The 12,290-nt window shown below is 42.4% G+C and overlaps 1 protein-coding gene across 6 annotated transcripts in view; it reads left to right on the forward strand.

Annotated features, from left to right (window-relative positions):
* The window catches only part of trioa (trio Rho guanine nucleotide exchange factor a), a 75,090-nt gene that overhangs the window by 38,281 nt on the left and 24,519 nt on the right, over positions 1-12,290 (forward strand). For all 6 annotated transcript variants that reach the window (XM_058619852.1, XM_058619848.1, XM_058619849.1 and 3 more), the window contains exons 6-17: positions 956-1,060; positions 1,280-1,476; positions 1,949-2,198; positions 3,403-3,525; positions 3,858-4,049; positions 4,903-5,034; positions 5,548-5,778; positions 6,381-6,503; positions 7,393-7,584; positions 9,130-9,299; positions 10,684-10,858; positions 11,573-11,768. In XM_058619852.1, the coding sequence (XP_058475835.1) occupies positions 956-1,060; positions 1,280-1,476; positions 1,949-2,198; positions 3,403-3,525; positions 3,858-4,049; positions 4,903-5,034; positions 5,548-5,778; positions 6,381-6,503; positions 7,393-7,584; positions 9,130-9,299; positions 10,684-10,858; positions 11,573-11,768 (2,086 nt within the window). The remainder of the gene's footprint in view (positions 1-955; positions 1,061-1,279; positions 1,477-1,948; positions 2,199-3,402; positions 3,526-3,857; positions 4,050-4,902; positions 5,035-5,547; positions 5,779-6,380; positions 6,504-7,392; positions 7,585-9,129; positions 9,300-10,683; positions 10,859-11,572; positions 11,769-12,290) is intronic.

Genomic DNA, 12,290 nt, shown 5'->3' on the forward strand with positions numbered 1-12,290 from the left:
ACTGCACTGAATATGCATTTTGCGAGTGACTCCGTTTTCATGTACGTGCCTAATCTGACACATATGCACATTAACGATGTCGTCTGGAGTCCTGAAGACAATTTGATGTGGGAGTGTTGCTTGGACACCTGATGGGGAATGCACGTGTATACGTACAATATCTTCCCCTCTTTCCCTTCATTTGACGCTGAAAGGAAAGAAGCAGAGAGCCATAGTGCAGGAAGCCTCTTGATGTAATCTTAGGTGTAATCACAGTCTTCTCTTTTTCACCAATTAACAGAGTGCAAATCTCTTAACGTGAACAATAATGAAGACAAACACAGTTTCAGTGTGTTTTCCAGTGACAGGAGCCACAGCGCTTCTTCACCCCCAAGGACAAAAGTGTGCGTCTCTGCATTGTGAGGCCCACACAGAGCTATGTAGCCGTAGTCGTTCTTTCTCCATCCATCTCTGGCCATGTGTGTGGGGGTGTTGTGTGGAGGTGGCTGAGCAGAAACACTGAGGCACTGAAACCAAACAGGGAGACATTTCCTCGCTGTATCGTTTGAAGATGATATCGTTAATTGTTCTGCGCTGAGGTCTTTTATTTCACTTCAGTGCGAGGTGCGGATGATCAAAGAGAAGACTGTATGTGTGTCCATCGTGCGAGCAAGAGTTTTTTTTGGTCGACGATACAGGATTCACTAAAGACAATGTTTTAGCAGTTGCTCTACGATGTTTTCAGGATGTTATTTGTTTAAGTCGTGCCGTTGATGGATGAAATGATTAATTGCACAGTCTCTGCTGGTAATTATAAAGCTGTCTGGGAGTTCATAAGAAAATGAGTTACTACGTTTGTCATGTTGTCTCTAAATAACAATGTCAATAGTATATAGGACAGTAGCTCTCAGCTGAATTATATAATTGGAAGCTTCCTCTCTTTAACATTTTTTGCCTCCACCTTTTTTCCATGCAGACCACCATGGTGTCACTAGAGGGCCTGACAAAGGTCGTGGACCCCTCCCAGCTGACGGCAGACTTCGACGGCAGTCTGGACTACAACCATGAAGAGTGGATAGAGGTCAGCGAGCCTATCCATGCTGTCAGTCAAAGCTGTACTCTAGACTCTATAAATCTACCCCCTTAAATCCCCCTGTGTCATTCAACTGCAAAAGAATCATCGATGAGCAGTGAGCAAGACGAGAAACAAAGTGTCAAAGTCAGCTATTGTTAACGCTACTGTTGCATATTAACTTATTGGTATTCATAGTATAATTTTCTGTCTTGTTTTTGTTTGCAGGTACGTGTGGCGTTTGAGGAATTCTCGGGTCACGCCACACAGATGTTAGCCCGGCTAGAGGAGATGCAGGAAACGGTGTCGAGGAAAGATTTTCCCCAAGACCTGGACGGAGCCAGGAGGATGATAGAAGAGCACGCCACCCTGAAGAAGAAAGTCATAAAAGCCCCAATAGAGGAGCTCGACACTGAGGGACAGAGGTGAGCAGACTGTGGGAGCTTTACTTCTTGCTGCATTTTGCTCTGTCTATCTTTGTTCATCACTTTATAATCATGTAAAACCTGTTTTTGGAATATGGTATTACATTACAAGCTTTTCAAATTTGCCAATAATGATGATTATTATTTTAAATGTCAGAAGAATAAAATTAAATTTTGGCACCTGAGAAAAAGTTGAATGCACCAGTTAGTTGTGCTTTTAAGCTCCTTTTATGGACAGAAAACGATAAACATATCATATGCCCTTTGGTAAATGATAGCAGCAAAAAAACAACTGCAATGAAATATTTATAACGCAGCAACATTAAAAGGAAAAAAAAGCCTCCAGAGCCCCACTCTACAGTTGTACACAATGCTAAAAAGGGCTTCTAGACGTTGTAAAAATAAGCTGCAAGTCCTTGAATACTGCAATAAATGATTCCTGTGGTACTAAACATACTAAATCCACTTCCAGGTTACTGCAGCGCATCCAGAGCAGCGAGTCCTTCTCCAACCGCAACGGCAGCAGTGGTGGCAGCGGCGGCAGCAACAGTACCAGCGGAGGGGTGTGCAACGCCGACACCCAGGGCCTTGTGCCGCGCATCACCCAGCTCCTGGACAAGCTGCACTCCACCCGACAGCACCTCCACCAGGCCTGGCACATCCGCAAGCTCCAGCTCGACCAGTGCTTTCAGCTCCGCCTCTTTGAGCAGGATGCAGAGAAGGTTGGTGGTAGGAGGGAGACAGGCGACGGGGGGGGGGGGGGGTGGAGCGTGAGCTGAACATGTTCAGTGATGTTCAGCGTGAGCAGCCATGTAGTGGTAATCTATAACCGCTGTTGGTGATCACTGTAGGGCGGGCATCTGCCAATAGAAACAGACCCAATTACACCCACAGAGAAGCATTGATTTATGCTCTGTATGAATGCATGTCCCCCCCTTTTGCCCCTCAGAAAGTGGTGTGATTCAACATTTTAATTAAAACAGTTGTGGATATCCCCATCAGTTTTGTGTACTCTCATACTGATCCCATCTTTTTCTGATCCAGTACTTGTACTGGCCCAGATAACAGAGCAAGTTTAGAGAGAAAGAAGAACAGACTTTTGCCACTGCTCTCTCTCGCCACAGCGAATCAGAGCAGATCAAAAACGAGGCATTGTATTAAACCTATCAAATAATAGGTAATATGAAATAGATGCCATTTTGAGTTTGCGCCCATAAAAAGCTCTGCCACACTCCACAGCTGAGCTACATGAATTACCTGGCCATTATCAATCAAGTGGTCTACAGCCACCGCTGGAGTAAATGATCGGCTCAGATCCGATACTTTGAGATTGTGATTGGGACATTCCTAAAAAAACAGCCTCTACCACATCATCCTTAGGTGAGAGATGCAGGTGCACAGCCGCCTACTCTGGCTGCCCCTCAGCTGTCAGTGCAGGTGATGACAGCCGCCGCACCAAGTCAGAAGGAGACGGAGAGAGATATTTAGATATGCATGTTTGAAATGAGGGGAATAAAATAGCAGATTGCAGCAGCAGCAGCAGAGAGAGAGAGAAAGGGAGAGCTGCAGTCTTGGATACACTGCGGTAGTAGGAGCTTGTTGCTAGGACACCACAGTTGTTCTGTAGGAGAGCCTGAGAGGCTACTTTTGATAGAGGGAGAGTCCATTTCTCTGTATTATGGCTTGAAAAGACAACAACTCTGAGCATGCTGCAGTCCAAGTGTGAGCTGTTTGTTTTTACCTGCTCCGGCGATGATCTGTGAAAGTAAACAGTGCCTCCAATACCTTTATGTTTATGTGTTTTCATTCACTTAGTTTACAATTGGCTTAATTTTCTTCTTTTTTTTTTTTTCCCCCCGTGTGTGTGTCTGTGTGTGTTTGTGTTTGTGTGTGTGTCTTTCTACTCATGTCATCCCCATGCCTCAGATGTTTGACTGGATCACGCACAACAAGGGTTTGTTCCTGGCAGGCTACACAGAGATTGGCAACAACCACCCCCACGCTACAGAGCTGCAAACCCAGCACAACCACTTTGCTATGAACTGCATGGTAAGACACACACACACTCACGGACTATTGTCACACAGTTAATTCACTTAGTGTCAACCTTTCACCTTGTGTTTTAGTGTTAGTTTAAAGATGCCTCTGCTTGTGTGCACTTAACACAGCAGAACCAGGCATTAAGCATTAAGTTATCTAGAGTCAAACTTGCGTAAGCATTATGAAACACACACACACACACAACTTTCAATTTAATCCCTATTACCACTTCTTCAAAAATATTTTTAACTCCTTGTCAGCCTCTGATAGGTATGAATTTATCCACAACCCTCACTTTAACTCTTGGTCTCTCTTCCCCTCCCTCTGCTGCTGCTGCACAGAACGTATATGTGAACATCAACCGCATCATGTCGGTCGGTAACCGGCTGCTGGAGTCGGGTCACTACGCTTCCCAGCAGATCAAGCAGATCTCGGGCCAGCTGGAACAGGAGTGGAAGGCGTTTGCCGCCGCACTGGACGAGCGCAGCACGCTGCTAGAGATGTCGGCGAGCTTCCACCAGAAATGTGACCAGGTGAGTTGGTCACGTGTGCGGTAAAGTAGAATGTTGTAGTACTTTTTTGTGATCTGAAATGTGCGATGTACACTTGCCATTCACCCTGTTGGAGACATTATTTATCCTACATTATGTAGCTTTAAGATTCTATACATATTCTCTCTTGTAATGATTCACACAGAGGTACATGTTTACCATATCTGGGTTGTAAAAATACCAATTTGGCTTCATTAATTCTACAAAAGCCAGACATATGCATAGCATTAACACAAATTTGCATAATTATATACACAATAAATGTGCATTTGTTATCTGCAGTGATGTCTGTGCTCATTAGCCCCGGCCACTATGGAATGATCAATGGCAAACGCTTTTCCAACTGGGAAACTTTTCCGACCTGGAATACTGGTGTCATCACGCAAACTGCACCCCCCCAACAGATTTCACCTCAACTTTTAACTACTCTTCACATATATCGTTTGGGAGATGTGTAATCATGGAGTAATAATATAAAGATCACTAAAGATGACTTTGTTGTTGTTGTTTTTCCCCTTCCCTCCCTCAGGAGTATTACAGAATGTTCCAGGAAGTCACCAAAACATCACATTCAGCCACAGATATTTCTCTGATAAGGTTTTCAGAGGCGCTCATAGCCATGCGCAAAAGATATTTCTGCACTTTCAGACCCAAAAATAGCATCGCTCCTCAGAAAAATATAGGCTTGATGTGGAGCATCTGACTAGCATGTGACTTCTGGGAGGAATATAAGGATGTACGTGTGTGTGTGTGTGTAAACCAGTGTCTCTCTGGTGAAATGCTCAGCGTTCGAGTGGCAGTTTGACTAAGTGCGAGTGCGTTTCTCACCCTGCAGTACATGAGTAACGTGGACTCGTGGTGCAAGGCGTGTGGCGAGGTGGATCTGCCCTCCGAGCTGCAAGACCTCGAGGACGCCATTCACCATCACCAAGGCCTGTACGAACACATCACCGCTGCCTATTCTGAGGTAACATCACACTTAATACTTGTGTACATAGAAAAAGATATGAAAGGATTAAGGCTGCGTGTGTCCATATTGTATGGATCGTAACTATGGCGACTTTGTTGGTGTAAACTTTCAACACAAAGTTCCCTTTGACAGTCATTGATCCATGCACCTTTATGGCTTTATACATTTTATTGTGTTTTTATCATGAATCATTCATCTCTGTCATGCTGTGTGTTTTTCTGCAGCAGTTGCAGCACTTTTAATGGAGTTTTTGTGTCCAAATAAAAGGTTTTCGTGTTGATGTCTGCACGGTACAGCTGTGCATTTCAAATAAATGGCTAATTACACAGTATAACTGGACAGTGGAGAGATCATTTCTCAATTTTTTTGTGTGGGCTTTCTCAGGCATTCATCCATTTATATTTGGATGATATTTGTATTTGCCAGTCAAGTCAAATATTAGTTTATACCTTTTGGCTGTTTTGCAAAAATGTGAAGTGGCTGCAAAGTAAATCAATTTTGTGACCTCAGGTGAGCCAAGACGGCAAAGCCCTACTGGACAAACTGCAGCGTCCTTTGACCCCAGGCGGTGCCGATTCACTGACGGCATCGGCGAACTACTCAAAAGCGGTGCACCACGTCCTGGACATCATCCACGAGGTGCTGCACCACCAGAGACAGCTGGAAAACATCTGGCAGCACCGCAAAGTGCGTCTGCACCAGCGTCTGCAGCTCTGCGTCTTTCAGCAGGATGTCCAGCAGGTACAAACACACACACACACACACACACACATGCTGTATATACTGAATGATTTTGTTTTTATGCATGCACACATTTGTTAAAAACACATCATTCTAGGACCAATTTTTTTCCCTCCTCAGTATACCATGCAAGGATTAGACAATAATTTGAAAATGGCAGGGTAGCGTGCTGGATAGAAGGATTGTGCTCTTAATAGAGGGTTTGATCCCAGCAGCAGCAGCAGCCATGTTTCCTATCAAATTGTCCTTGAGCAAAGTTGCTGTAACCTCTTCATCGTTGCATTTCTGTGGAAAGAAGTGTTGGACAAAAACCTGAAATGTAAATCTTTTCTCTGCAGGAAAAAAAAAATAGCTTGAACACAGCCGTAATGAGGCTGCCATAATCAAACGATTCAATATGAAAATGTGACGGTTGCATAATGTCCAAAAAATCCTGGGCATTCTGGAGAATGTCGGTATGGCAACTGTTGCTATGGCAATTGAATTGGGTCATATGTCCATGCAGATGCTGTGTCTCTTATCAGGACTGTGAAGGACACAGAGCAGGGCTGCGTGTTTTCATGTGCCTCTCTCTCTTTTTAACGTGGGGTCTCACTGCACAGGTGCTGGACTGGATAGAGAACCACGGCGAGGCCTTCCTCAGCAAACACACCGGTGTGGGAAAGTCCCTCCATCGAGCCCGAGCGCTACAGAAACGGCATGAAGACTTTGAGGAAGTGGCACAGGTACTTTTATTTCTATTATCACTTGTTGTTTATCTGTGTTTGATCAGATCAGTTCTAACCACAACCACAAGAAAACGACTCTAAAATCTACAGCTCGATTGTTTCGTGTATTTTAGGCAGTTTCAAATTGAGCTTCAAAAAGGTTTTATTATGTTTGTAATGTTACATTTCTCTTGGTATTGCTGTTTAAGTTTGAGTGTTATGGATTATTCTCATGTGACTGGAGGAGGAGCCACTTCACCTCATGATACTGTGGTCACTGTGGCCATTATTATGGTTTTCATGAATGCATCTGCTCAAAAAAAAAACACATTTAAACATATAACAAAATAAACAGAACTGAGGAAATGCCAGATCTCAACAGTGAGGTAATACCACAGCTTCAACAGAAAACAACAGCAACAAAAAACAAAAACAGGAGAAAAATATGCACTTGTAACACAACAGTAAATAAATATAACTAATAAGAGGACATAGTGAAGTGAAATTAACTAAAATAAAAAAAATAGATCAATACATAATTATATCAAAAGCAGACTGTCATTTAATTTCTACCACCTTTCAAACAACATTTATTTTCTTTTGCATTTAATGCTTATAGTGCGGGGCTTACACTTTAACCACCTTATTATAGCCATTTGTTTCTGCAGCATCTTTCTCTTCCCCTTTATCTCACCTTCATCCACTTACTGTCACTGTTTCCGCTCTGCTGTCACTCAGTGCAGCTCCGCTATCACTGACTCTGTCGGTGTACACACATCTGCTGCATATCCTGTTCTTCATTTCTCCCCCTGCCTCGACACAAACTCGTCTCTCTTTGCTTAATTTTTGAGAGACATCTTTGCTCACATTACATTGTCTTCCCGGACTAATCCGTCTGTGTTCGCAGAACACGTACACCAATGCCGACAAGCTGCTGGAGGCGGCCGAGCAGCTGGCCCAGACGGGTGAGTGCGACCCAGAGGAGATCTACCAGGCCGCCCACCAGCTCGAAGACAGGATCCAGGACTTTGTGCGCCGCGTGGAGCAGCGCAAAGTACTGCTGGACATGTCTGTCGCCTTCCACACACACGTCAAAGAGGTAGGCAAGGGAGGATGACATAATCCTGAAGTGGATGGTGGGTGTGTTTGTGTGGATATGAGCTTTGACCGTGCTCTTTCAGCTGGAGCAAAAACGATTAACAGATACGTTTGCATTTAGTCACACAGAGACGGTCACATATTTAAATTGACCTTCCCACATTTGTGTCAAAGTCTTACCATTTTAAAAAGGAGCAGTTTATGATTACAGTCAGTTAAAGGTAGACTTAAGATGAGCAGCTTTTGAATCCCTAAGCTTTGGTCCATCTATGTAAATTGTATCTATTCTGTGGCTGTTCACTTCATATACATAGCTCTTACTGGCAAATTAATTAGTATTTATGCCACTTCCCAAGTGGAAACCTTGACCCATGACGTCAGCCATTACAATCTGGAATTGAACGATACTGTATTTTAACTTTAATCCATTCTCTCCTAAATGGGAACAACATTTACAAAATCCACATTTTTTTTTCTAATAAAGAAGACCTAAAACTAGCAATTGAGACAATTTACTTGTCAGGAAAATGTTTTCTGACATTATAAATCAAGTGGGAATTAAAGCTGAAACAATTACTCGATTATTGATCGATTACTAAATGAATTGTCTAGTTTGACAATCGAATCGGTTTGAAGCTTTTTTCACTATTAAAACAAGATAACTGATTTGTTTCAGCTTTCTGGTTTATTTGCTCCACATAACAAAGAAATCATTAACACTGTATCATTTTGGTTTGTGGACAAAACGAGACATTTGACAACATCATCATTTCCTGGTTTGACAAACGCTGAACGACATTTTTCAACATTTTCTGACATTTATGGACCAAACGATTACTTTATGAATCGAGAAAATAATCGACAGATTAATCGATTGTGAAAATAATTGTTAGTGGCAGCTCTAGTGGGAATTAGGCTCATATTCTCTTTTACTTTTTTTTTTTTACTCCCATTCAAATAAATGTATTTATTTATTTATTTATGCATGCATTCATTCATTCATTCATTCATTCATTCATTCATTTTTTTATGCAACTAGCAGAGTCACCTAGTGGCTATTCAATATTTTCTCATTTCTTGGTTAGCTTCATATGTACATTTTCTTATATATATTTCATATATATATATATATATATATATTTATATATATATATATACATACATATATACATACATATATACATACATATAAGATTATCTGACTTGAAAACCAACACACTGACATGGGAAAACTTGCTTTTAAATATGATGCACCCCAAAAATGAATGTGTTTTAATGGGAATGTGTGTGATTTCTCTGATTGTTTTACTGTCTGCTTCATGTGTTGATGAGAGAAAACTCTCAGAGACACGGTACATCCACCAAATGACATGTGCTGTGTTTATTTTGAGTAAGAAAATACACATTTCACACAAGCCTGCCTAAAAAACAAAAACAACAACAACCTTATCTGTTGCAGTTACCGTGTATATTCATAACAACAGTGCTGTTCTGTGACTCACAGAAAAAAGAGAGACATATCGAGCTAATAACTGTGCTCCTGTAGCTGTGGACGTGGCTGGAGGAGCTCCAGAAGGAGTTGCTGGACGATGTTTACGCAGAGTCTGTGGAGGCCGTCCAGGATCTGATCAAACGCTTTGGTCAACAGCAGCAGACCACACTGCAGGTCACTGTCAATGTCATCAAGGAGGGAGAAGACCTCATCCAGCAGCTCAGGTAGAGAGTCGCTCAACTTTGCTTTTTTGTTGGTAAAACAAAACTGGTCAAAATCTTTCCTTTGACGACGATGGGGAAACAAGTTTTAAATGTCAGCCTCTGTGAAACAAAAAACGAAGTGGATGAATGTAACAGTCATAAAGTAAAATAAATAAACTGACCTCAAAATATGTGGCTTAAAATAGTTGCTGAGAAAGTAGCCAGCTGTGATTGTGAACAGGAATTAGGCCACAGTTTGTTTGTACACCTCTGAACGAAAGTAGTAACAAAAACTAAAAAAACAGTTACCAAAAATATAAAAAGAAGGAAAAAAAAAGCACACGTTTTTAGCTCGACCTATTTTTAGGTCGCATTCCGCATGCTTAATATTAAACAGAGCTTTGGCAGAATATAATCTGTCGCGGAGCGATTTAGAATCAAAAAAGTGTATAAATGTGAAGTAGGATGTGAGTTATTCTGTCGCTAATTTTGAAAGGACAACGATTGGATGCGCGAAGAACAAAAAAAGCTGAGAGGATGCAATTGACCCTCATTTTCATTTACTATTTTTGTAGAGAGGATGTTTCAGTCCCTCTTCTCCCTCCCTCCCTCTTTGCCCACCCCTTGTTTTTTTTTATCTCCGTCTCTCTTTCTTCTTCCTCTCCATCCCTCTATCCCTGGTGTATTGGCTCCACAGAGAATTCTTACATAAGTCCTCTTTTATAAGCGCGTGTCTTAATTGTGTGTCGGTCTGAACCTTCTGGGAGGCAACTGTAACTCTACACGCACACACACACCTTTTGCTGAAGCGTGTACGTGCACATGACTGTGCTTTTGAGTGTGGGAGTGCATCTGTCAAACTGATTCATCAACTCGACTCAAAGTCACTTGAAAATGCGTCTGACCTCGACCCTCCTTGCTCACTCGCACTGACTTCAGTGAGCCTACGAGTGACGAGTTCATCCGTCACTTTGAATCAGACTCTGTGCGACCTGTGTCACGTCACTCACTCACTTTTAATCCAAAAGCCTCCGTAACTAAGATCAACGTAGGACTTTCATTTATCCTCAAAAATATCAGCCACACCTGGTGGTGAGTGTGATTTTAACTGTCTTGTTGATCAATCTCACCATGTTTTCTCTCTTTCCTACAATTAAAATATGGTAAAAAAAAACAAACTGATAACTTTCCACTATTTGATTCGATCATCACTTTTTACTGCTGGTTTCCCCATATTACGGCTTCATAAGCCACGGCAGCATCGTGCCATGCCGCAGTTTTAAGAGCAGTTTAGCTCACTCTGGCATCATGCCCAACAGTTTTTTTTTAATAGCTATTTTTCAAAGGTTGTGCACTGTTCTGCCCCCTCAAGGCTTATTGCTTTAATTGTGCGTTTGTGTTCCAGGGACTCGGCCATCTCCAGCAACAAGACGCCTCACAACAGCTCCATCAACCACATCGAGAGCGTCCTGCAGCAGCTGGACGAGGCCCAGGCTCAGATGGAGGAACTCTTCCAGGAGAGGAAGATCAAGCTGGAGCTCTTCCTGCAGCTCCGCATCTTTGAGAGAGACGCCATTGATGTGAGTGTACTTGGAATGTGCTGTGACTATATGTATATTATGAAATTTTTCCGAAATATATGTCTCAACGAAGAAAAAAAAGGAATCCTCAGGTAAGATTTCAATCAATATCTAAATAATACATTATCTCTAAGAAAGCTCAATGATTATTTTTATGTTGAGTCAGTTTTAAATAAAGCTGTAGGGCGTAACCTTTGGTCATTTCAGTTGTTGATGGTTTTTCTCTGCTTCAGAACAAGGCCAATGTAACAATAGACCTGATTGAGAGTGCATGTGTGTGCATACAGTGGCAGTGGGGGACAATAAGCATTTTTATTAAGTGGTGGAATTCACATCTGAAACTTTGTGTGGGAGATTTCTTGTGTTTTCAGTCATATGCCAACCTGTTTACAGCTGCATCGCTTTACTAGCGCAGTGTTGCTGTTGCCTGTGTTATGCTTCCTGTGTCCATATGAGATTTAAACACCGCTTTACTGAGAAAAACAGAGTCATGTGGAGTTGAAAGGCTCAGTCAGTGTTGTGTGGAAACATGTAATGGACATTTAATTATATTTAAAAGGTTACACACAGGCTCTGATATTATAGGCATTTTTACTTCTGCTAAGGTCAGGTTTTCAACGGTATTTGTCTGTAATGGTTTAAGGAAGAAATACTTCAGGTGTCTGTGTTTGTGTGTAACATTTGTCTTTTAATTGTTTGTTTGTTTGTTTTCAGATCATCTCAGACCTGGAGTCATGGAACGAGGAGCTGTCGGGTCAAATGAACGATTTTGACACAGAGGACCTGACGCTGGCCGAGCAGAGGCTGCAGCACCACGCCGACAAGGCCCTGACCATGAATAATCTCACCTTCGACGTGATCCACCAGGGACAGGAGCTGCTGCAGTACGTCAATGAGGTCCAGGCCTCCGGTGAGTACATCAACCTCAACCTCAACCTCATACCAATACCACTTCACTGCTGCCGAGTGTCACTCCAAACCAAGTTACTCTCTTAGCCGTGGAGGGCACCGAGTATGAACGAGAAGTTAAACTATGGGACGACCTCACCGCTCAGCTGAAGAAGGAAGCAGCAGTCGCCATGGCAATCAGCAGATGCTTTGCTTGCGCCATCATCTTTTGAAAATGGCTCAACAGTTTTGTTTGGTAAATTCAGAAGGATGAGCTCTTCTATTATATCTGGAGTGTGGAGAGTAGTGTGATGGTAGTGGTGAAGTGGTGGAGAGATGGTTTTTACCGCCGCGTGTTCATCAGTCATCGTTAAAACTGATGTTCACTGCTGCTGCACAGATTTATTTGTTGGCTACATTAGTGAGATATTGAAAGTGTGTAGGTGTCGAGGGTCAGATTTGGTCAGTGTTTGTGCTGAGAGGCTCCCACTCACTAGCCATAACAGCTCACCTGTGATCTCATGCTAATAGGTGTTCTCTCACA

This window comes from Solea solea, chromosome 20, assembly GCF_958295425.1.
Source record: "Solea solea chromosome 20, fSolSol10.1, whole genome shotgun sequence".
Classification (NCBI taxonomy): Eukaryota; Metazoa; Chordata; class Actinopteri; order Pleuronectiformes; family Soleidae; genus Solea; species Solea solea.